The sequence below is a fragment of the Scardinius erythrophthalmus genome (assembly GCF_964197995.2).
Source record: "Scardinius erythrophthalmus genome assembly, chromosome: 3".
NCBI lineage: Eukaryota > Metazoa > Chordata > Actinopteri > Cypriniformes > Leuciscidae > Scardinius > Scardinius erythrophthalmus.
The window spans coordinates 18,510,577-18,535,494 of record NC_138223.1 but is presented as its reverse complement, the minus strand read 5'-3'; the positions used below and the strand labels follow the sequence as shown (position 1 = coordinate 18,535,494).

At 38.1% G+C, this 24,918-nt stretch overlaps 3 protein-coding genes across 5 annotated transcripts in view; 2 read left to right on the top strand and 1 right to left on the bottom strand.

Annotated features, from left to right (window-relative positions):
• The window catches only part of sh3d19 (SH3 domain containing 19), a 46,529-nt gene extending 44,745 nt beyond the window's left edge, over positions 1 to 1,784 (top strand). Inside the window, exons 19-20 of the mRNA XM_081361113.1 lie at positions 325 to 499; positions 625 to 1,784. Of these exons, the coding sequence (XP_081217239.1) occupies positions 325 to 499; positions 625 to 641 (192 nt within the window). The 3' untranslated portion in view covers positions 642 to 1,784. The remainder of the gene's footprint in view (positions 1 to 324; positions 500 to 624) is intronic.
• On the bottom strand, positions 1,424 to 7,595 carry rps3a (ribosomal protein S3A). Of its 2 annotated transcripts, XM_081361114.1 has the most exons (7): positions 6,999 to 7,595; positions 6,395 to 6,498; positions 5,940 to 6,127; positions 4,006 to 4,214; positions 3,461 to 3,570; positions 2,925 to 3,090; positions 1,424 to 2,603 (listed from the first exon to the last, which is right to left on the bottom strand). In XM_081361114.1, exons 1-6 carry the CDS (start codon positions 7,058 to 7,060, stop codon positions 2,960 to 2,962), a joined length of 804 nt encoding a protein of 267 aa, XP_081217240.1. In that variant the 5' UTR covers positions 7,061 to 7,595; the 3' UTR covers positions 1,424 to 2,603; positions 2,925 to 2,959. The 2 variants fall into 2 exon arrangements, with proteins under 2 accessions (XP_081217240.1, XP_081217241.1); XM_081361115.1 differs by lacking the exon at positions 1,424 to 2,603 and having other exon boundaries at positions 2,920 to 3,090.
• A 1,759-nt stretch (positions 7,596 to 9,354) lies between these two features.
• Positions 9,355 to 24,918, top strand: part of lrba (LPS-responsive vesicle trafficking, beach and anchor containing) — a 275,018-nt gene continuing 259,454 nt past the window's right edge. For both annotated transcript variants that reach the window (XM_081361109.1, XM_081361108.1), the window contains exon 1: positions 9,355 to 10,156. In XM_081361109.1, the coding sequence (XP_081217235.1) occupies positions 10,025 to 10,156 (132 nt within the window). In that variant the 5' untranslated portion in view covers positions 9,355 to 10,024. The remainder of the gene's footprint in view (positions 10,157 to 24,918) is intronic.

Genomic DNA, 24,918 nt, shown 5'->3' with positions numbered 1-24,918 from the left:
ATTCTCTATTGCAGAGTGCGGATAGAGAAAGTCATAGAATATGTATTTGTTTCAAGTAATAAAATATTGTTTAATAACTAAACATTTAAAATAATAATTTTTATTAATACAGGTCCATTTTCTTAAAAGCATATTTATTTAAAATTACCCAAGACCAGAGGCTACTAATATCAGACCCCACTGGTGTCTGAGGCACTCATCAACGTTTTGAACCCGAACCCGAAGCCGCTCGGGTCATACCTCGGGTTTTCAGATAGAAGTGGACCCGTGAAGACCTCTAATATGAAGTGTTCAATCTGTGAGATGTCTGATGTGTCTCTATAGGCTGAAGAGTGGGCTGTGGCACTGTATGACTTCACAGCGGAGACAGAGGGGGACCTGCCCTTCCAGCAGGGAGACAGGATCCTGGTCACGGATCACATAGATGATGAATGGTGGAGTGGAAGGATGAATGGCAGAGAAGGCTTCTTCCCCAAAGCCTTTGTAGAGGTTATTACAGGTAAGTGGAGGCAGGAGCAAGAAATATACTTTCAGATTTTTTTTTTTTTTTCCAGAATACGTTATTCACTACATAATTATTAGCTTTTTTAAAAAAAATATTTTGTCTTTTTTCTTTCTGTGCAGGTGGGAGGAAGTGGTAATAGAATGATTCATAAGAGGCAGCCTCAGAAGAATGTTTTTTTTGTGTGACTTGTTTCCAGTTTATTTTAATTGTGGTTTTGTCTAATGTATTTATAAATGTTAATATTCTATATCCATTGTATCCTAAAAATATATTCATGAACTGCAATATGGGTGTTACTTGTCCGATCTGCACTGTATTTCTGCTTATTTTTCTATATACAGTATTAATATTATGTGTCATTTAGATTGAAGCATTTTTAAACACTACTAGAGACAAATGTCCAGTGTCATCTTGTGTCAACACTGACTGACACATTTTCTTGGCGAATAGAGCAGTGGTTCTCAACCAGGGGACAAAGGCAAACTTCCAGGATTACTAAAGTATTTAAAGTCATAAGATAATTATAATATTACAAATAATCTAACTTCAAATATTGTGCTGGACAACCAGGTACCTCTGAGTCAAAAAGGTTGCGAACCGTAGAGTATTTCACCAGTTCTGTCTTCTGTCATGTGTAATTGACATTAGAAAGAGCAGATTATTAACAGTAAAGTTCAGGGTTCCTGGACATTTTCCAGACTCAAAGTACCAGACTTCTCTGTAATTTTTTAGACCACATTTAAAATCTGATAAATAGTTTTAAAATCCAAATTGTTAACATGTTTGTTATATTTTGACTGTGTATTAAATTATTCTGCAAAATAATTGCTAGAAGAGTGTAGTTACAGTGGTTATAAAAAGTCTACACACCCCTGTTAAAGCTTTCTGAGAAAAAATACATCCAAGTAAAATTTTGTCAGATCTTTTTCAACCTTTGATGTAATATTGAAACCAACAAAATTCAAGAAACAAACAAATGAAAACTTTTGAGGTGGCAAAAATTAATAATAAAAAAAACTTGGTTGCATAGGTGTGCTCACGAAAGGATATCTTCAGTATATTTCCAGGGTTCTATGTTCTCCAGATTTATATGGCACATAATAAACATGTGACGAAGGGTCTGTCGTGACTCCGTGCAGAGCCTTTTACAATGGGTCATGCTACTCTGCTCGGAATTGTTTATCAGATCACCTTCAAACTCTTACTGATAAGTAATTATAATCCTTTGGTCATCATTTATGTGATGCTGATCAACCTAAATAAAAATCAGCTGTTTCTGTAGGATTGTTTTGCTTCATCTTATTGTCTAAAATTTATGACAGGGCTATCCGCTGAAATTGTGACACATGGTATACTGCGTCCCAGACACCAATATTTAATAAATGAATCACTGTTTATTGTGTGTATATATAGTGATTCAGTTTGGCACTGTATATATTTAAGAATCGCTGTCTGGCCAGCTGAGATTTTGCTTTGAAGATAAAAGTTAGGATAATGATTTTGAAGTGTTACAGCACACCATTAGTGCAGGGGGTTTCCAACCTGTCCTGGAGCACCCCCACATTGTTTATGTCTATGGATGTAAAATAATGACAACTGTATTTGAAAAAAGCGCATGTTGAATTGCCCTAATAAAAAGAAGAAAAAAAAAAAGGCCATTGCATTAACAGTTCTAGAATTTTCAGGGCTTGCATTTTTAGGGTCTGAAATTCAACATGATTGTATAATTCAAGGCCCACAGAAGTGCCTTGAAACATGCAGCATTATTCAATGCATTGACGTAACTCACTGAAACAGGATAGGACACATCAACAGCTCTCCCTTTAAAAAAAAAAAAAAAAAAAGCCAATAGCATTGTGTTTATATTACAATTTAGCCAAAGCTGTTGAACTCGGTAAAGCCTTATTTGACAGCCACAGTTTAATAGATTCCCCTTTTATATTTGATATGTAACTTTTACTAAAGCAAAACAATGAACGTAATCATGCTGAGAATGTGTCGTTTGAAAAGTGTCCAAGTTATGTTGATGAATGGCATCACCGGTGTTCTCTCTTCTACTCAGTGCGGTTTCTTTGTTTTTCCCCCCATACTACCAGACCTGGAAATTACAAAAGACAAATTCCATAGTGTAGGAACCCTGAAAGTTTGTTAAAAGAACGCTAAAGTACATGCATGAAAATTTAGCGAAATCAAAAGTTGATGTGTGCAAAAGCATGTCTGATTTGAAAATGAAAACTTTACTGCAATACCAATTCCACCAAATATGGCACCACTGTCTCAATTCTAGCATGTCAAAATAGATATGCTATTTGGCATAACCATGATGTTCAGCAGGTTTGATGTGATGTATACTGTGATATATTCCGATAAAAAAAAAACAAAAAAACAACAACAACAGTATGCAAAGAGTCAAATTTACATGTTTATTGACACCAGCTGCTTGTGTTGGAAGTTTTAGACAGACTCCTGGATGGGGGGCTCATATCCGTCAGCTCTCTCCACCTTGGCCCCAGTGTCACCCTCTGCTGGTTTAGCAGCAGTACTGCTGGTTCCACCCTCACCGTGCAGCTCCATCAGCTTACCAACTGTATGATAATAAATACATTAACTCACTCATACTACATTCACAAGTGGATATTCAGTTCCCCTCGACTCATACTAAACCTAAAAAAAAAAAAGAGATTAAAGCCTAAAGATTTATGCTAAACTAATTTGGTCAGTTTAGGAGGGGAAGTTTCATGTAATTAAAACAACTTTTGTAATGTCCAACCATAGGATGAACCAAATATTGCTCTTAAAAAGCATCAATGCATGGTACCCTGACCATGAAGTTGTGCTACAACATCTGACAACTACATTTAAGTGTCAGTCATCATGCGCATAAATGTAAAAAAAGAAAAAGAAAGAGAGGCTTAAGTCTGAAAATTAAGTTGTTCATCATACAACTTCACTTACGCTCAAACTTGGGCTTTTTCAGCATCTTAACCTTCCTGACATAGACGTCATGTAGAGGGTAGATGGATTGGCAGGCCTTTTCAATGTCCTTGCCTACACTGTCAGGAATCCTGCGCAACAATAGGAGAGAGAACCATTACTTACACACAGCTGCTTAACAGTTAAAGATCATGACAGCCAACAAAGCTTTCAGGTTTAAACCCAGGTAAAGAGTGTTACTCCACCCCCTGCTTAATCTCCATGACCTCAGCACTAAAAAGTTATGCTAAAGATATTTTATTCATAACAAGTTCCAAAATAAAAGACATCTACACAAATCACAACTGAAAAACATCAAGAAATCATTTGACCACAACCTATAAAATTGTCAATCAAGTATTTCAACCAGAGTAAATCTCCCACTTATACTGAAGACCTTAACTAGCTGGTTCAATATGTTATAAATTGAATTACACAGGAAGATGGACCTCCAGGGGCAGGGCCCGACTCCCCTATCTAACACAAAACTGTAATGCCATAAAAGAGATAGAAAACATTATACGTACAGTTTGTTGACCACCTCCTTGAGGTCATTGGTCTGGACCTCACGGGTCATGATTTCCATCATCTTCTTGCGGATCTGACGGACCTGCTGGTGCTGAGCGTAGGAGGTCTTTCTAATCTGGTTGGTGCGCTTCTTGGTGAAGCCCACGCAGAACAGACGGAGAAGATAGCCATCGGTGGTCTTCACATCAACATGGGCCTCAATCATTGTCTAATGGGAAAGAACCAATTAGCATTTTAAAACGGCCTGCACAAACATTTGAAAATAGCTGCAGTACAAATAGCTTTTTCCAATTAGACAAGTACTTAATCCCAAAAATGTATGATGTAAAATAAAGGAACTTGCATCAAGATCTTAGAACACCACAATTCTACAACACAATACCAAAGGGGTACAGAAAATAACAGCACCGTTGAGCCTGTCACCATCAGGCAAACTTGAAACATCAATCATACAGTAGTAGTTCTTTACAGGTTTTTGCCCTATTGTTTTTGTGTTTTGGCAGACATGTCGTGTCACACACATGAAACGGCATTCTAAAAAATGTGTAGCTCAAGTAAAAAAAAAAAAAAAAAAAAAAAAAAGTTCAATTCGCATCTAATAACTTTGCTTTTTTTTCCCCACCATTCTACTGCCCATCACATTTTCTTTCTCACTGTGTGACTATTTGGTACTTTTAAAGCAAAGTATTTGTAATGATCCATAATGCATTTACTTCCATTTGTTTAATTATTAAAAATATTGGGAATTGACTTGGCAATAAATTTTGCGATAGAGTTTGTAATTCGCTTTGCCTTTTCTGAGTTGGGTGGAAGCTTTTAAGGTCGTCCCGGTTTCCACGTCAGCGCTGTTTGATCTGACATGTGTTTATAACAGAATTCTGTGCCGAATTTGAATGCTTCTCACTGCGATGTTATTAATTCTGCGGTGAATTCAAACGCTTTCTCACTGGATCTCCCAGCGCTGTGTAATAACTGTGTCGCGTGATTGAGATCGGCCTATGAGTAAACTTGTTCTGAGCTTGCGCTGCGCGAAACGTTTCAAACGAATAGCTCAGTTTCGTTTAACTTTCGTTTCATTTGCCATTTGATGTTTCTCTTTTCTCTTATCAACCAGTGCAACCTCGTCGCCCAAGCCCCACTTGCATAAAGTGTGGCTCTTGTCCAGGTCCCTTTTCCCTTCAACTTCATAGAAGCCAAAGTTATGCTAGATTTTAATGCAAAGGGCGCCAGCCAGATTTCTCGCTCAACCATCATGCGTCTGTTATGTGCACAGCTGCACGCCAGACTGTCCAGGCACCTTTTGCGTTCCGTCAACATTACGTTAACAATTAACATTTAGAAAATCGATTTTTGACATTTGTGATTCGATTCAGAATTGTCCACGTCCGCATCGGGATGCATTTAAGAATCAATTTTTTCCCCTACTAGCGATCTGTTCAACGTCACACAAAAGCGGTTAATCAGGTTTGCCATCATATGGACGGATCATTTTATTGTCTTAACTGTTTTCATTGCTGAATTGTCAACATGTCTAATTGTGATGAAAAAAAAAAACTTGATGCTGGTCACTATTATTTGAACCTTTTTTTTATTTATCCTTTTGTGGTCATGAAAGAAAGGCAGCATTAGAACGCCACCAGAGTGAGTAATTTATGAATTAACTTACACTTAAGGGTGAACTATCCCTTTAAAGTTTTGTTCTTTTAATTCAGTTAAGATGTCACACTGGAATGTATCGATCTTTCAACAGTCACACGCCTTCCAGTGATACAAATGTGAACTTTGGAAGTGGACTACAGCAAATTTGCACACTTCTTCACATGAGCTTGATTTCCGGTCTTTAGCATTTGCGTGCGTATGAATGGAACTGAATGAAATGAAAAGTGTAGTGCCTTAGCAATGAAGCCTTTCTGCGTGGCAAGTATGCTTTTACCTGCCACTTCTTGACCATGGAGCACATCTTGTCACGGGTGAGGTCCATGCCATGGAAGTTGGTGAGGCAGTTCTTGCCCTGTACGTCTTCTGTGACTAGCTTGAACTTGCGAAAGGCAACCTCATCGTTCTGAAGATCAGCCAGACTGACCTCGAAAACACGTCCCTTCAGACCATCAGAGGCAATTCCTAGATTACAGTGACACAGTGTGAAATTTGCTGCGGTTTGTAGTGTTCTAATGAACATGGATTTTATGGGAATGCCAAGTGATATCACAACAGTAATAATTTTTCATCTGGGGCTGAAACTACGGTCATCATGTGTTCCCACTGCAATAATTTGTATCAAACAATTGGGATGCATGGCATTTATTGTACAGCAAGATCTGCCCTTTCCCAGAAGGGTTAACTACTCAAATCTGTGTTTAAACAGACACCATGGACAAAAGCACTTACTGGTTCCCTGAGTCCTGGTGACCAAAGTCTTGCCCAGGTTGCGGATGTTGAACATGGCTGGTGCTTTGACATCATACCAGTCCTTCTTGGAGAATGGATCCACACTGAAAGACAAAACACGTATGTAAATACTTTTAGTAGAGGTACAGGCTAATTTTTATAATGCAAATGCTAACATTGTCTTAAATTGACTTCGGATGTGGTGTATAGAAACATGAAAGCTCTAAATTAAATTTAAGAATCTAACACATGTTTCACTGCAAGCCTTACGATAGGTCAGCAGAGTGTTTGGAAAACTAGCTAGCGTCCCATTATGTTAGCATTGTCAGTTTAACGTCCTCATTTTTGCCTAATATAAATACGTTATGGAACTTGTAGGACTAATACAAGAGAAAACAGTACTAGGACCTACCAAGCTCTGACCGAAAGTTAACAGAGCACACATTACACAGCGCAGGCCACCAGTAAGCCAGTCGGACTAGCAGGACCGCTACATACAATCGTCTATATATCGATCTCATCCTTTACCCACAAACATCGAATATCCTACAGATTATCTTATAACAGTATAACGACAAAGTCGAGAGCTTCATTTGTGACTTACATCTTCTTTTTGGCACCTTTTTTGCCACCTTTGGTCAGCCTCTTATTCTTGCCGACTGCCATGTTGAACACAGGGAGTGAAAGAGGAGGAAGTGAGGAAATACCGCGAGAATTAAAGCCACAGCGAGAATAGACATATCTCGCGATATTTCACTGTAAAGCACACGTGCGCCATCTAGTGTTTAGACGCATTGTTAAACTACTTTCGATATTTACATGCTTATTTGACAATAAAAAAATTCTGTTTCACATTGTCCTCTTTAATTCACCATCTGCCAAACTAGTATTTATACAGAATTTGAAAACCGCTTATCAATAATGGGCGAAAAAGGAAGTTTAGTCTAGAGACCTACTACTTTAGTGCCCATATCATTTTTACTATAGCCTACAATGTGAATTACGTATTAGTTAGCGTGTCATAAGTCTAAATACAATTTAAAAACAACATAGCGTCAAACGAAAGGGCCGAACTGTAGCAGATAATATTCAGAGGTGGCTGAGGGCAAGTTATGACATCAATCCCCTAATGGCAACAGGAACATTCCACTCTATTAAATCTGAGTGAACTGCTCAGATGACTGAGTTCCATTATTATTTCAAAACATAATCTTTCTCACCGTTCTTTATAGACCAATAGCAAAAGCTCACACTTCCCTCACTCATAATAGCTGCAAAACTGACATTTTGCATCAGCATAAGGCTTTATTTGCACTATATGGCTTTCTTATACCACAAACAATAGACGTTTTTTGTTATAAGAAAACATTTGGAAGAAGGAAAATGGTGATAAGCATAAGAACAAAAAACATAAGCATTTTCATGTATGTGTCTGTGTGGTGGCCTTCAGGATGTCAGTATGAAGTTCAGTGTCTGTGAGATAAATTGATCTTTGTTGCTACAAAATCTAGACCTTTAATTCTGTGCCCCTGAGGGACTGTATATAGAGTCAACAAAGTCAATGTGCTGCTCACTCCTTGGCAACGACTCAAAGGGGCCATGAAACCACACTTTGAATTTACTGATACAGTGAGCACATTTATTCTTAAAGCTATGGCTAAGAAATTTCTTAAAATTCAAGACCTCCTAATAGGCTAATGGTCTGTCAGAGTAAATATTAAAGTTTACATGCAACTCAATAATGCAACTCAATAATGATATGCTATATGTGCTTTGTTATATGCTTTAACCCTCTGTAACCCAAAGTATATCACACATCTATTTAAATAGGAGAAAAAAACGAATTATTGCAGTGAAACGGATGTAGTAACGTATTTTTTTTTGTATTTATTGTGACGTACATATGAATGTAATGCATCTCTTTCAAAAAAGAAAAAAAATGTAGGGCTTTTGTTCTTAGTTCTGGATTTTGAGATGTGAATGTGAGCTTGCAGTAAGGACGGGATTTAAGTAGACTAAATACACATTTATATCAATAAATAGTTAACAATAAGATCTATAACATGCATTTACAAAGTAGATGAAGGTGAATAGGGTGCATTTTCATTTCATGCTGACTTTAAAGAATAATTCACCCAATTCTGTCATCATTTACTCACCTTCATGTCATTCCAAACCTGTATGCATTTCTTTCTTCTGCAAAACACAAAGACATTTTGAAGAATATTGAGGCCCAAACAAACAACACCACTGGTTTTTATTGTATGAGACTGAGAAATGTTTAATATATATATATACATACATATATTAAACATTTCTCATATACATATATGAAGAGTTCATACATATATATGAAGAGTTCAGATGCAAAAGCCTTTAAGTGCCATCTGAAATTTTCTTCTAGAATGATCATTTTTATCAAGGTTGTATATTTAAGTTCAGTAATTTCACTTAAATGGCAATGCAAATTACCTATTAATTGTCATTCAAGTGAAATTACTGAACTTAAATATACAACCTTGATAAAAATGATCATTCTAGAAGAAAATTTCAGATGGCACTTAGAGGCTTTTGCATCTGAACTCTTCATATATATATATATATATAGCAACATGAGGGTGAATAAATAATTATATTTTTAAGTAGAAAATATCATGCAAATATCACTCACAATCTTTGAATTTATTCCTAAATTGTTTGTTATGCAAGTGAAGAGCAGAAAAGATTATATTGTGCATGTATGCTTTTGATTATAAACAATTAACATTAAAATCTTAGTAGCTATAAATCTTGGTATAAACCTCGTTTCTGCAGATGTCTCCATGTTATTCTCGCAGCAGAGCACTATTGTAAACCACAACAGATCTTCCATGACTCGAGATCTTAATATAAAGTGTCACTTTGTCCATAGGTTCTTTGTACCTGACACACCTGAGCCCCCCCTTCTCAGCTCTATGTGCGCACTGCGCATGCGCAGCTCTCTCTCACGCAGCTCCACTGTCATGGCGGAGACGGAGACGGAGCGGACTAGGACCTGATTCAGGAAGAGATGGCGCTGTAAAGTGGGTTACCGCTGAAACTTCACTCCAACAGTTCCCACAGGGAGCAAGAGGATTGTCTTCTCTTTGGAGGGCCCACCGAGAGTCAATGTCGGACGTTCCTTGCTTTATATTTTGTAGTTTTTTGCGTCTTGTTCTAATCGGTACGTCTACCTGCGCGGAATCTCTTCATCACCGCAGTTTCCTGTTTGACAAACACTCGCAAACACTTAAATGACATTTTTGTTTAAATGTCTTTCCTTTATTAGTCCGGCGGAGATTGGCAAGCTTTGGGTTTCTTATCTGCGCTCACCACAACGTGATTTCGTCATTCTTTTGTCAAGTTTAATGCCGCTGTCCCTCTCTACCGTAGAATAATTCTTGTTAGTCAGGTGTAGTGACATCAACCGACACTTCCCGACGTGAGCGCGAGAAACTAAAGGATAAACTGGCTGTGAATGGAGACCAGGACCAGTTCTTCACAGCTGTCAACTTAACGAGAGCGATATATTCCGTGTATTTTCCCATAGATTAAATTCGGCGGTAGGGTCAAACAGGTGTTTCACCTGTTCCCCTCTCACCTGACTCCGTCATGGCGAGCGCAGGTGACAGCGCTGTTGGGATCCCCATCAGAGGAATCCGCATGAAGTTCGCCGTGCTGGCGGGGCTCCTGGAGGCTGGTGAAGTCTCCAATCGGGACATTGTGGAGACGATCTTCAATCTGGTAAGCTGATTAAAGCCTTTAAATAGAGAACTAAAGACACCGAAGCTGGACGAGACCGAATCATGTTTATGACAGAAAGTGGAGTGTTGTGGTTTAATGTTTAAAATTCTGCTGTTTGGCTTGAACCCTAGTAAGGCTGATGTTTGATGTAAGTGGTGCCCCCATTATGTGTCCCTGATCAAGACACTATAACGTCAGGTTGCATCAAGGGGACTGAACCTGTTATAGCTAAGTGACATGCAAGTCCACGTGGAAAGAAGCCCCTGCCATAAATAGTTTGAATGTAAAGCGAGATTTGGAGAGACTGTACACTCTCAGAAAAAAGTGCAAAAAGAACTATTTTAACTCTAAAGACAGGAATTCTAAGGCCTCTAAATTATCAATAGCCCATGATCAAAAGTTTGCTGAAAAATCTGTTGAATCTTCTATGCCTTCTGCCCTCTGCCCTTTGATTGATAGTTTAGCCTATACTTTTATAGCAAGTAAAAGACCTTACAGTAGGCTATATCATTTTAAATATGTATAAAATGCATTATATGTACAAAAATACATCTTCAGGTTGTAGTACACGTCTTTTTTGTGTGAAAGCTTTACTGATTTTATAAAGTAAATGTGAGTAACTTTTATATTGTTGTTAATATTTCAAGATGAACAATTACTGGACTGAAGCAACTCATGGGCCATGAAGACCTCATGTATCAATTATGACACAAAACATAAAACACAAATGCAAACTTTTTTTAGATTTTCTTTTGTATTTTGTCTAAACGTTCGTTAATCTCTCCCATTTCAAAAATGTGATTTGCCTGCCTATTATTTCATATGTCATGCTTTACAAGGTTAAAGGAACATCTTTGTAGCCTGGTTCTACCAGACTCTCGTACATTTCATTTGTACAGAGAGTCTGGCCTCGCTCCATTGAGAAACGTTTACTTCCTTGTAGGCGGGTTCTCTGTTAAAGTTCAAAACTATTGGATCTGCCCAGAGTCACTCAGGATCTGCCATAGCCAATCGCTAACGTGTGGTCGTCCGAATGATCAGAGGATTATGCTTAGAATAAGATGTCTGTCTTTTATAAAGTTTATAAAGCGACGAGAATACTTTTTGTGCGCAAAAACAAACAAAAAAAACGACTTTATTCCACTATTCATTTCCTTCTCTCTGTTCCTCGAGTCTTGATAAAGCAGCGCGTCTGTGTGTTGTACGTCACACGTAGGCTCACTATTGGCCGACGCTAGTCATGTGTGTGATAACATAAACGTCGTCGTTCTCAGCCACTCCCTGTATTCGCTGATTGGTCCTACAAAAAATTAGTTTCTGGAAACCTAAGAATATACAGCAGTCCCAGACGTAGTACTGAAGGAAAATGAAATTGAGCGGAAGTACGTAGGAGGGCGGAGCCAGGCTAACATCTTTGTACCTTACCCTAAAATCTTCATAGTAGTACGTACCAATATGCACCTTTTTGGTACAACGTTGTCCCTTTAATGGTATTGCCCCAGTGTCAAGCTAAAGACACACTTTTTTTTCCTGACAGTCTGTAGTGTTAACTACCCAAATACCAGTACAAGCAAAGGTGTGAAGGTATTTGTAATAATCTGCATTTGAAAACATGTATATGATGGACTCTGTGTTCTTTTTTACAGTCTATGGTTCTGCTGCATTATTCTCTGTTGTGTTTCTAGGTTTGTGGTGATGTCTTTGTTTATTTGCACACTGCTTGTTTTAGATTGCTTCACCCTGCTCCTGTCATTGTAGACAGACCTTATGTGAAGCTATTATCCATTAATCCATTAATCTAGGAACCTGGTTTAATTTTTCAGCAGTGACCTAATGTTCAACCTCCTTGAAAATTTGTCAGTCCTCTGTCAGCTTTTAACTTGCCTTACAGTTTCCATAGATTATGTATGATACAAAAGCAGTCAGAGTTCGCAGATCACCTCAGCACATCTCCATGATGTAATAACAGCACATTTCTTTTGACCAGCCCCAGACACGAGAAAGTCAGTTAGCTCTTTCTGGAAATTGCACACTTTTTTTTCCCCCCTCCTCCCACATCCACAAGCGAGTTGAAAGCCCCTGTTATACATTAGCTGAGTTTCAAGCATGAGTGAAGGCCTGTATGTGACCCACATTGTAGCTGAATCAGATTGGGAGCGATTTTGTTTGCAGGTCCTGTAGTGTTGAGAAATGACATTGAAAAATGAATGAATGAGTGCAATAAGGAAGTAAGAAACGTGATGCATCCGTGCGCTCTACGGTGATGTAATAATGCTGAGAGACATCATAGGTGATATGTAGCCTACGTGCAGTTATGTTGCTCTAACCTTGCCTCTAAGAACATGGCTTATAATTGAATCCAGTGCGTGCTCTTAAAGGGATCGTTCACCTACTGTAAAGTGCAAAATGAAAATTCTGTCATCACTTACTTACCCTTATCTTGTTTAAAATCTGTATGCATTTTGATACGTTTAGCAGAATGTATGAACTACTCTCTGTCATACGGTGAAAGTGTTAGGGGACCAGAGGCTGTCAGGCCCAAAAAAGAACAAAAACTACCATGAAACCATCATAAACATTAATCCAAGTATTTTGAAGCCATATGATGGTTTTGTATGAGGAATAGACTGGTATTTTTTAAAACATGAAATTTTAATCTTGAATGACACTTTAAAGGGGAAATATCATGAGGAATCAAATATTTTTTCATCTTTTAAGAAGCGCTTGATATATTTGGACTGTAAAACATTGTTTTTAGGCTCAAATCAGTATGACATCTTGAACATAAGATTTAAAACAAAATTGCAGAAGTGCCCCGTTAATAACTTCTGCAGCTTTGTGACGTCACAGATGCATAGGGATGAATTCAACAATGCATAACTGCTCATTTTGACAAGGTCTGATCTTACCAGTTTAAAGGCACTTTTCAGTTTTCAATGCAGATTGTTTTATGAATCTGTCATTATGTTGTGGCTGCTTATAAAGGATGTAGGAATTAAAAACTATATTTGACATGACAGCAAACTGTTGTGAGAGTACCATAGGACATCACTCAGTCAGCACTGTTGATCACTTCACATGCAAAGGGGACGTTTCTTAAAGCTGCAGGAACACAAAATGGACCATTTAATTCTAAAACTTATGAGAGGGTGCTCAAGAAAAAAATGCAAAACAAATAGGCTATATAAAAAATGCATGATATGACCCGTTTAACCTATTGAACATGATAATCTGCCGGACCAAACAAAACTAGGTCTTTGATTCATCATAACATCATCTTCATAACATTGTGTATTGGAGCATGGAAGCAAAATAATAGGTTGTTGTGCCAGGTTAGTTTGATTTGCTGTTTGAAATGTCCAGCACATTGATAAGAAGCACAGTGAAATGCATTGCTTACAACTCAGCGATGGATGCGTCATGCTGTCAGAGTGCACTCATTTAGTGTTAGTCACATGAAGAATTTCAACGGATTAAGAGGGGTTTTAGCATGAGAAGGACAGTGTGTAAAATAATTGAGTGCTGATTGACTAAATCATTCAAGAAGAGCGGAATAAATGACTATAAATAAACTCACTCTGTCTTCAACTGTAGTGTAAGGTAGTAGCATATCTACAGCATGAATGAATAGTGCACAGGAACTAACAGAGTTGTGGTTGTGGCCATTTTACCATCTAGTAAAATGGTGTCACTTCAGTTTTTTTTGTTGCTGGTACTTTGCATGTCATTGTGTCTGTAACAAGGTTAGCGGAAGGAACAAGCAGGAACCGGCTAACATTCATCACACTTTAAAAAAATAAACATAAAACTAAAGTAAAGCGGCAGCCCCTCTTGGTCAACTGCTGCACACACATAAACAAAACATAACGTAAATAGTCCAGGCCTGGGTCCTATACCATGAAGCCGGTTTAGGTGGCTAGCCAGGTATGTTTCAGTTTCGTTTGCGCCAACCCTGGGTTTAAGGCACCATTAAAGTGGTTTGGCTTTTAGCAGTGTTTATCGCCATTGTAACTTGGGCTCCACGGCTAACCTGGTCCGGGACAAGTTATGTTCCAGGTAAGAGGTTGCAAAACGAACTTGGACCAATCAGCTGTGAGCAAAGTGACACATGTCTGATGCGATAGTCACTCCACCTGTTTCTACTCCAAATTAAAGGTCACTACATAGCAAATGATTTTTAAAGACAAAATCGTCTGGCTTTTAGTAACGCTTATTTACAATAACACATTTGTATGATTTAGATATTATTTATGTAGCCTAATTATTATACTCTTAATCGATCGCACATGTACAATTTTAGTTCATCAATTATTTTTACGCAGAGTTTAAATGAATAAATATATAAAGGTAATATAAATACGCTTTAGAATCAACAGATGAAGCTATAAAATGACTACATGTGAGCTTAAATGTTCAATTCTCTCTATACCTATTTCAACTGTATAAACTAACTTCACAACTTTTACTTTTTTTACACTGATATACAGTAGCGAGACTTTTTTTTTAGTTGTCCTCTTTCATAGACCGCTATTTTCTTCTTGTGTAAATTTGTTTAAATTCTTGAAATTAATTTCAATGAGTTTTGAATGACTTTTACTCTTTCTCAGCATGTGATTGGCTGTTCGCTACTGATGTCACAACTAAACTCCAAAACTCCGGATCAAAGCATGAGTTGACAGAGACAGTTGATGATCAGCATCATGGTACCAACAAAGCCTGGTTAGACTGGTTTGGTTTTATCAACTAATCCTGCAACCCTGAGTTTGTTCAACTACCATCATGGTACAGGCCCCTGGTCCTCTCTCGTCCTACACTGTCGTCGTTCCTCCTTTTTTATTCACGGAGAACTGGCAGCTAATTAATCTAATTAACACTCACACTCCATCTATTTTATATCTGTCTATCTTGCTTTCTCTATAGTTTATTTGCTGTTGGGTGAGTCTTGGACACAGATCAGAGATCACTGCCTGAATAATCTTCTTCAACAGAAAAAAAGTACAAAGCGAAGAGAGCAGCGCTCTTGTTTTGACAATATGTCATTTGTAAATCTGCACAAGGTTTATTAAAAGCATAAATGTGTATTCGCCTCATTAAAATCCACTTATTCTTGTTCAAACACACTTTAGAAGCTCATTGAAACAGTATCATCTCTTGAATCTCCATCAGTCTCTGGGGACTGGAGGTGGTTTGGTAGCACAGCACCTGGGTTAGCCCGAGGTGAGGGCTGAACAAACAAGCATGGGACCTGTCTTTGCTACCATGGTTACCACAAGAGCAGGTGACCAGCCTACTCTCACCTGTCTGTACAGGTTCTGACTTGTAGGAAGTGATTCCCAATTCTGGCTCATTTGTGACTGTATGGTCAGAGTATTTCTAGCTTTTGTTTTACAGAACTCAGGGCTCTAGACTAACATTTGAGTTCTGCAGATGGTGGCACCAGCTCCTGATTTGGATGCTGTGCACATGTTATAGGCCTTTAAAAATATTACATGTTTTGTGTCTTAGAAATGCACATTTGACAGAAGCTGAAGTTGATATTAGCTTCAGCTTGTGCTTGAGTTGGGATGCAGATATAAATGTATTTCATTCACAAAAACAGTAACATCTGTAAAAATGTTATTAACCTGATTTTCTAAAATGTAAATATTCTGACTGTATGACTACTCTTATAGTGTCATACATTTGCAGATCACGATAACCACTGGTAAAACTATGCGTGGCACCTCATTGCATGGTAAAAAGTAATTATATGTGAACCGTGCTGGCAAAATGAGTCGCAATGAGCAAATTTTCAAAAAGGAGGTATTGTTATTTTCACATTCTCTATTAAAATAATCTTCAAAATGATGTATGATTTGTTAAATCAAACAAAAAATTACTGAGCTGCACCTGTTTGAAGTCGATAGAGTCAGCAAAGTCAATTTTTAGAAAAGGTTCCCAAACAAAGTCACCTAGCAAGCAACCATACCTTGAAATCCCTGGTAATACCACCAAATTTGGCACACACCAACACACCAACCAAATATTTGGTTTTCTCTCCTGGTTAAATAAAGGTTCTATATTTCCTATATATCTATAGGAAAAATATATTTTCAACTTTTCTTTCCTACGATACTACAATTGTTTGATTAACATTAATGAAACTGACAGCCTATATAGTAAGATACTGTACCGCATGGATCTAAAATAATTTTACTCATCAGATGTTTTTCCCCAACAGTTAAAGGTTGTATCAGTGATTTCAGGCCCAACAATAAATGATCACATTCATCTAATCTTTCCTAACGATCCGCTAGCTGCCCGCCCCATATGCATGCCGTCAAAAAAACGCGTCTCTCTAGGCAGCCTAGGCTCTGAGATCTGCACACAAAAACAGTTGCTTTCACTACCACTCAAAACCAAGATAAATAGTGTTCCAACCAATCACAGACAGGGGTGGGTGTTGTGAGGTTTTCGCGTGCAGCCGTCATAGGCAGCCGTGCACGAGTGTAAAACCTCACAACACCCACCCCTGTCGGTGATTGGTTGGAACACTATTTATTTTGGTTTTGAGTGGTTGGTGTACCACTCAAAACCAGATTGTTTTTGTGTTTTGTTTTGTCAACCTTTAACCAAACGTTCACATAAGACATAACAGATAATGTTTGCGTGAATACTCGCCAAGACATATATTTTGAAATCCCTGTAATCCTGTGTATGTGCATATCGGGAATCGCGCTCTCTCTGATGCGTCTTTGTGCACACGCTTCAGATCTGTCAGTCAGTGCGAGTAAGATATTGTTTTTCATGGACAGTAAACCAGACATAAACAGTAGCCTAAAGACATTTTGTATAGATACAAATGCACAAAACAAAAATACTGTAATTATATCCCATTCCTCCTTTAATGCATGTAATACATGTCTACATTAATAATTAATACAATTTTATATAAATATCCCACATTTCTGCCACAATTCCATGGTTACAGTTAGTATTACTACAGTAAATCCGTGGTAAATGTTGGTGATTTGTGGATTGAAAAGCCTTCTAGCTGGATTGTTGTGGCACAATGTTTCTCTTTTTTTATGTCAATGTTGATGAAAAAGTCAGCACTGTTTCATCTGACTTTAAACTAGTTTAAATCACTGAGACATTTGTGGTTTGTATCGAAGAACGCTGTGCCAAACTCGAATGCTTCTCACTGGATCTCACAGCGCTGTTTAGTGGTTGCGTGATCGAGATGGTCGGCGAGTGAATTTATATACATTTACTCTAAGTTCGTGCTGCGCTGTCTTTTGGGCTGAGCTGTTAAATAGTCAGTGTGGCACAGTCACAGATCAAACGAGTAGCACTATTTCGTTCTGCTTTTGGCACATTTGCTGTTTAATGTTTCTCATATGTTACATAAATGAAATTGGTACCATTAAATTACCATCAAATTGGTAGTGGCACGAGTGCAACCTTTAACAAAATTCACACCATCAGGAAAAAAAGTAATTTATTAGTCTAGAGTCTAGAGCCCTGGAGCTTCTTTTGTAGTTTGAAAGTGGTACTAGTCAGTATATTGGACTGAGTGTCTAAAACACTGGTATTATGATGCTGCTAGTGTTGTCAAAAGAACCAGTACTTCGGTACCGGGGCCTTAAACGCAGACTGAAGCTGCATTCATTATTTACTATAATTAGGGGTGGGCGATATGGCAAAAATATCATATCACGATTTTTTTCAGGATAATCACGATTAACGATTTTATCACGATTCTTTTTATGTTGGTTTTACTATTTTGTGACTTCGCATTACAGCCAATCTAATGTCCATATTCTAAAAACAAAACCTTAGGTAACAAAAAAATAAATAAATGGCAGACAGGGGCAAAGATAAAAATATTTGTCATTATTTTCTTTGTTATTAAATATTAAGATCACAGATACGCATTACACATACACAACTTAATATACAAATTAAATAGGCTAAACAGTGTTTTATGTTTTCAGCTACAGTAGGTGTATTTAACAGTAGCATTGAAGAAAGTAATTAAATGAACAAATATGAAAATAAAACAAAACAGACTTCACTGTATAAATTAAACATTGATTCTTATTAAAGCTACTATTAAAGTTATCAGTCAAGAGCAGTGAGTGATTTTCTCTTTGCATTTTGTTGTTTTATTAACATTAAAGGGATAGTTCTCCTAAAAATTCAAATTATCATAATTTACTCTCTCAAGTTGTTTTAAACTCGAATAAGTTTCTTTCTTCTGTTGAAAATAAAAGTTATTTGGAAGAATGTGGGTAACCAAACAGTTGATGTACCCCAGTGACTTCACTATATTTTTCTCCTATGGAAGTCAATGGGGACCAGCTACTGTTTGGATAGCAACATTCTTCAAAATATTAATATTAGAAAAATATTATAAAATATTAGAAGGAAATGAATACAGGTTTGGAACAACATTAGTGCGTAAATGATGAGATAATTTTTATTTTTTTTAATTACTATCCCTTTAAGGACAAGCGACAGCGTGTTTACTATTGCTACTGTCTCTTTAAGAGTTGCGCGCGACGCGTCTAATATACACGCATTAGACAAGCAGATTTTCTCTCCATTTTCTCAAGTTTGCTTTCACTTTAGACATAAACGACTTTATGTAAACCTTGTGTGTATTTAACAGTATAAGCACAATAAGACTCGAAAGATAACTAGTCCAGTATCCAGGCGCTGGTAGACAGGCTTTTAGTGCATGTGAGCTTCACATGTACGCGCTGAGGAACACACACGTTAGAACAGCGCATCAGCGCGCAAATTAAATGTTTAACCGACAAGGCATTAAAGCACATGCAAATTATGAACTTTTGTGAACTGCAGTGTCCCGTTCCATTGCGTTAACATTTTATGTGAATATACGTCGCGTTGTTCAATATGTTGGGACAGAGGCGCCAGAACAGATGCACGATTCTACGATATTTCTTCAAAAGCAGATCGTGGAGACATTTTAATCGCCCACGATCAAAAATCGTCATATCGCACACCCCTAACTATAATTATTATTATCATTAATATTTTATTTATTTTATTTTCAAATAGTTTTTGCTGTGGTATTGAAATTGGTACAGAGAACTGTGACATTGAACTATTAAGCCGCTTTTCCACCGAAATTACCCGGAACAATTTGTCCCAGGAACTTTTTTCCCAGGAACCTTTTTTGCCCCAGACCGGTTGCTTTCTGCGTTTACACCGCGGTCTAAAGTACCGGGAAGGTAAACTGCGCGCAACTGCTCCTCCCAGTCTGCGACGGACAGTAATCAGTTTTGAGCGCCACATTTATAAGTTTGGAGGAGATTCAAACTGTGTTGCAGTTATTGGTTTACTAACGAGGTAATTAACATAACAAAATAGACGAGCACTGATACTAAAGCGTGTTCAGAAAGCTTGTATGCGTATAAAATTAAGACAAGGTACGTTGTGAGATGACTGGGAATAACGCGCAAAAATTTCCTTTTGCGTAAATACTCTTTAAAAAAAGCCTGAACCCCGTCTATCAATCATAAATAGTGACAGTCTTGTAAATAGTTGTTTGTTACACCTCAATGCGCTATTTCAATCCTGTTATAGTAAATTTGTAACATGGTTTGCCTTGAAATAGATGACAAATGTGTAAACATAATGACTTAATATTAAAAGCTGTGGCATAAAAGAGACGAGCACTGATAAAGCGTGTTCAGAGCTCGTAATGCTAACGTTAAATATAAAATTGTATGTTATCAGCTATTGCGGACATTGGCCGTGAGATGGCTGTGACGAACGCGCAGAAAGTTTCCTCTTCCACAAATACCCAAATAATAAAGCCTGAAACTCGTCGCCAGTCCCCCAGTTTTTTTTATTAAATTCCATATTTGCAGACAGACAACTTTACTGCATGAAGCCACTTTTTAAAAGGGAGGTTAAAAATAAAGAAAATGCTGCGTGGAGTCATCCAACCAAAATGCGGCGTGAACACAACCAATCAGCTTGTGCAGCGCACAAGTCCCACCCCTGAAAGTTCCTGAACTTTGAAAAAGTACTACCTCGTGAGCAGGGACTATCGGAGGGGGAAATATTTACCCGGAACTTCATTTAGACCCTGGTTCCTGCGGTGTAAACACATCGAGTACCAGCCCAAAGTTCCTAGTTCCTGGGGAAAGTTCCTGCGGTGGAAACGCGGCTTTAGCCGCTTTCCGACCGGAGGAACCTTTTCACAGTTCCTAGAACTATTGGCTATAGTACCCGGATGTCGGCGTGTTCGCACCGCAGGAACTAGGAACGATTTTAGTTCTAGGAACTCCATTTGTAGGAACTAATTTAGGTCCTACTTCAGAGTAGGGTCTAAACCAGCACTATAGGAACTATCCGTGACGTTAGTGTACGCTGATTGACCGAACGCACGCGGAACACCAGCACCCGCCATTTTTAAAACAGCTATAATGTAAACACACAGATTATAGCCTATATATTTACTCCATAAACTAACTATACAAACATGGAAAACAGTGATAGATGGGTCTCTAAACCTTAAATGCTGAAGAGGAAATCCAACGCAACTTTGAGGGGACCAAGCCAAACATGATTATGTAGGCTAATAACCTTTTTTCATATACTGTCTACTTTCTATAACAGTTCTATCTAATAAGATATTAAACAGTACTGTTAGACAGATCGCTGACTAATAAGCACAGAGAATGCGAGCATTGTTTGCTCTGGCGTTCTCAGCGCCGCCAAAATAAAGGTCCGTCGCGCCGTCAAAATAAAAGTCACCGTGCTTGCGTCACTCCCTTACCCCCTCCTACCAGTTCCTATGGCCACTTGGCCAGTGCGAACGCAAACAGCAAAACCGAGTTTGGGGGAGAGTAGTTCCTAGAACTGTTTAGAAGTGGACAGTTCCTAGAACTAAGTTCCTAGAACTACTTGGTCGGAAAGCGGCTATAGACTACTGACATTTTTGTGTGACAACTATCTGCCTCATATTGGATTGGATGGATTCATTTGTCTGTTGCACCCTTTCTGTCTCATTTGTTTGCTTTATCCAAGTACAACACATCCCTCTCTGTTTTCTAATGAATATTTTATCACTCCTCCCTGGATTTTGTTACCTCAGCAGATATAGATGCAGAAGCTTGTAACTGAAACCACCTTCATCCAAATGTCGGGTGCTGGTAGGAATAGTGCTTTTAAGGTTTCGGTAATGGTGAGGCTTAATTGAACTGGCCTCAGATCAGTGCAGGCTGTGTTTCTAGACTGTGGTTCTTTTTAAATCGAGGTTATGTTGTTTTCACTGCTAGACTCTATATGGAATGAATCTCACCACTTTGATTACATTTATTTCCCCTCTGCTTCTTGCTCATATGTGGATTTCATGGATGGAAAGGGTTTTCCTTTGGTGGGGTATCAGTAATGAAATGAGGTTCTGCAACGTGGGGTGTCGGCTTTAAATTGAAACATCACATATTTCCCCTTCCCTCACTTGCAATGTATGCATACATACTGTACTGTATCTCCCTCACTCAGTCAGTACACAATATATTTTCCTTCTCTGCCATCAACTCTCAGCTGGCTTTGCTAGAGTATATGAAACATTTTTATGGATTGAATAGTCAGTGGGTTGCCTGAACAATGAGTCAACTAATCATTCATATAAAAGAAAATCTTGATAAACTAGTCAGATTGACTAGCTAGTTGTTGGACAACTAGTTGACATTCAAGACCCATCCCTGTGCTGAAAAAAAGCATAACCACACTAAGCTTTTCGAACAAGTTATTTTTAATGTTTTTGCTCCATGTTAAAAGCTCTCTGCTAAAGCACGTGGTGGAAATCATCTGAATCATTATTCCCACAGTGTCCCATAGAATGACGCAGAAAGGACACAGGGGTAATGCCTGGATTTATGAGTCTTGGCAGAGTGTAAATATACAGTTATAGTTATGTGTGTCACAATCATACAGTAGATGATACATAAATGTGGCCTAAATAGCATGTAGGAGTGCACAATTATTCACATCAGTGATCAAGTTTACTAAAAGCACCCACAAAAACCAGACTCCACCTCTGATCTTTGGTTTTATAGCCTATCACATACCATTTCAATGTTACAAAAGATTTTAGTGGGTTTTAAGGAGTCTGTCTACATTGACCTCACCACTTTTATATAAAAAAAGGTTGTGGAAAGTGTAAACGAAAGCTCCATAAAAGCATGTCAGGATTGCTCTGAACATAGACTGAATAGGCCAGTGGGTTTTCTGTTGCTGTGGAGGTGGATGGAGGTGTCTGCTTTCTGCTTGCTTTTCCAGTCGGTTCCTTTATATGGCCAGTTGTGGATCAGATACTGCAGTCTTAGAGCTTCAACCTCAATGTGTACTGACAAACACACACAGTCCTGAGGATTGAGTGTCCATCAGCTGCTTTGTGTTTTCTGATTGTCTGCTTGACTAAAGGATGTTTGTATGTGACACATTGTGCGTGTGACTTATTGCACTAAATGAAAGCGAGCTGTTCTTATTTTAATTTACAATGAAACGACTCTGTGGACAGTGAGCACTAACCTTTCTTTTCTCAGCAGAATTTATCTCACTAATACAGAGGTCCTCAACCTGACAGCAGGCAACTCAGTGCTACTTAAAAGCACAATAAACAACATCTGCTTTTGGCGCGTTTGCTGTTTAATGTTTCTCATATGTAAAATAAATGACAGTGCTTACCAGCTCAAGAAACAACAGTAGTAATGCCTATATTTCAGAGTTCATTCTGTTGGATTAGCTTATGCTAGAGCTTTTGCCAACTGCAAGCCTGTTTCACTAAACTGTATGCCCCTTTTTACAATATGTAAAATAAGTATCTGTTGTCCCCAAAGTGAGTATGTGAAGTTTTAACTCAAAATTCCCCACAGATAACTTTTTACAGCAAGTTAAAATTGTTCCTTTTTGAGGGTCAGTAAAAACGCAGTGTTTCGTGTGTGTCCCTTTAAATGCAAAGCCCGGCCACAGAGGGCGGTGCTTTTAAGAGCTTGTGTGTTAGTAGCTCCGATTACCTCATGCAGACACGCGCTAAAATGTCAGAAACTGTCCTGCCTTTTATGTTTAAACTGGAGTTGGACAATGATGAAGAGACTCAAGAAGAAGTGACAACATGTAGAATGCAACTGGACGTTTCTGAATGGTTAGTTCAGGGTTTCTCAAACTCGGTCCTGGAGGGCCACTGTCCTGCACAGTTTAGCTCCAACCCTGATCAAACACACCTGAGCAAGCTAATCAGTGTCTTCAGGATCACTAGAAACTCACAGCTAGGTGTGTTTGATCAGGGTTGGAGCTAAACTAGGACAGTGGCCCTCCAGGACCGAGTTTGAGAAACTCTGGGTTAGTTGATGAATTTATGTTGTTGATGTGGAGTTAACTATCTTCGATTGGCATATTCTGTCATGATAATCTATAAAATCACTGTTGTGGGAACTGTTGTAAGATGCCTACAGAGTGACATGCTATTGTATTTGTGTTACGTACTGTATTACATGTGAAAAGACGGATGCGACAGCTTGAGCGCTTGCAAATGTGCTCTACTACAACAACTCTTCCTCTTTTCAACATGGACTGCGTGTTCCCAGGGGTGGGTTTATGTAAATTTTAGGGTTAGTGATGTCACTAACCCGGGAGGAATGTTGTGTAGTCCCTATCAGCCGTTTGTTGTAGTCCTTAAAAAAACGATTTCTTTGAAAGCAAATATCTTCCTTTGCTTTGAACTTTGAGCGTTGTAACTTCGCTTTGAACTTTGAGCATTGTAACACACTAACTAAAGTTAGAAAAGTGAAATCATAATCAATCACCCCTTTAACTATAACAGAAGAAACATTGCACAGTTCATTGCACAGTAACCTCTATGTTACTGTTTTAAGAAAATAAAAATAAAAATAAATTTAAATTAGTGCTGGTCGGTATGACCAAAAACCTTTTTATCATGGTATTTTTTTAAGATTCTGACTGTCATGGTATATCGCTCTTCTTTGCATGGATAGTTTATAGTAGCTTATTTTATTGTTAGAAGTACATATAATATAAAAACATTGTAGTGTCATATACTGAAAGCTTTGATTAGTATAAACAGACTTATGTAGGGCTGCCCCCTAAAACTTGATCAATCGTTAGTAGAGCTGAAGAGGCTTAGTCATCCAAAAATTTTATTAGTTGGTTAGTCACAGAAAAAAACTTCCCTTACAGACATGAGAAATATCTATAGAAAGCTTGAAATGTCAAGTGATTGTCAACCAAATTAAGTGGAAAACAAATATTCTCAGATTATGTAATGATGTATTTGAAATGTGCATATAGGCACATCCACTACACTATTTATGTGGCTTATTAATATACACGTTCATATAGTCGACTAATCGCTTAAATGAACGGCTACTAGTCGACAAGAAAAATGTTTAGTTGAGGGCAGCCCTAGTTTTATGCAACATGCTAGCTAGCAGATTTTTCAGATTCCTCCTTCAGACCTTAGACCTGCTCTCAATCATTATATATTAAACAAGTGGCAAGATGAATGGGATACATGTGAAGTTTTTAGAATTTTTATCATATGTAAATGTAAAACTTCTTGAATAATCTTAACTCTTTCCCTGCCATTAACGGAACTTTCAGTCATTTATGAGACAACGCTTCCCTGCCATTGGCTGAATTTTCAGAGGTGCCAGAGTTGGGGGACTCGAGTCACATGTCTTGACTCGAGTCAGACTTAAGTCGCAAATTTTAGGACTTGA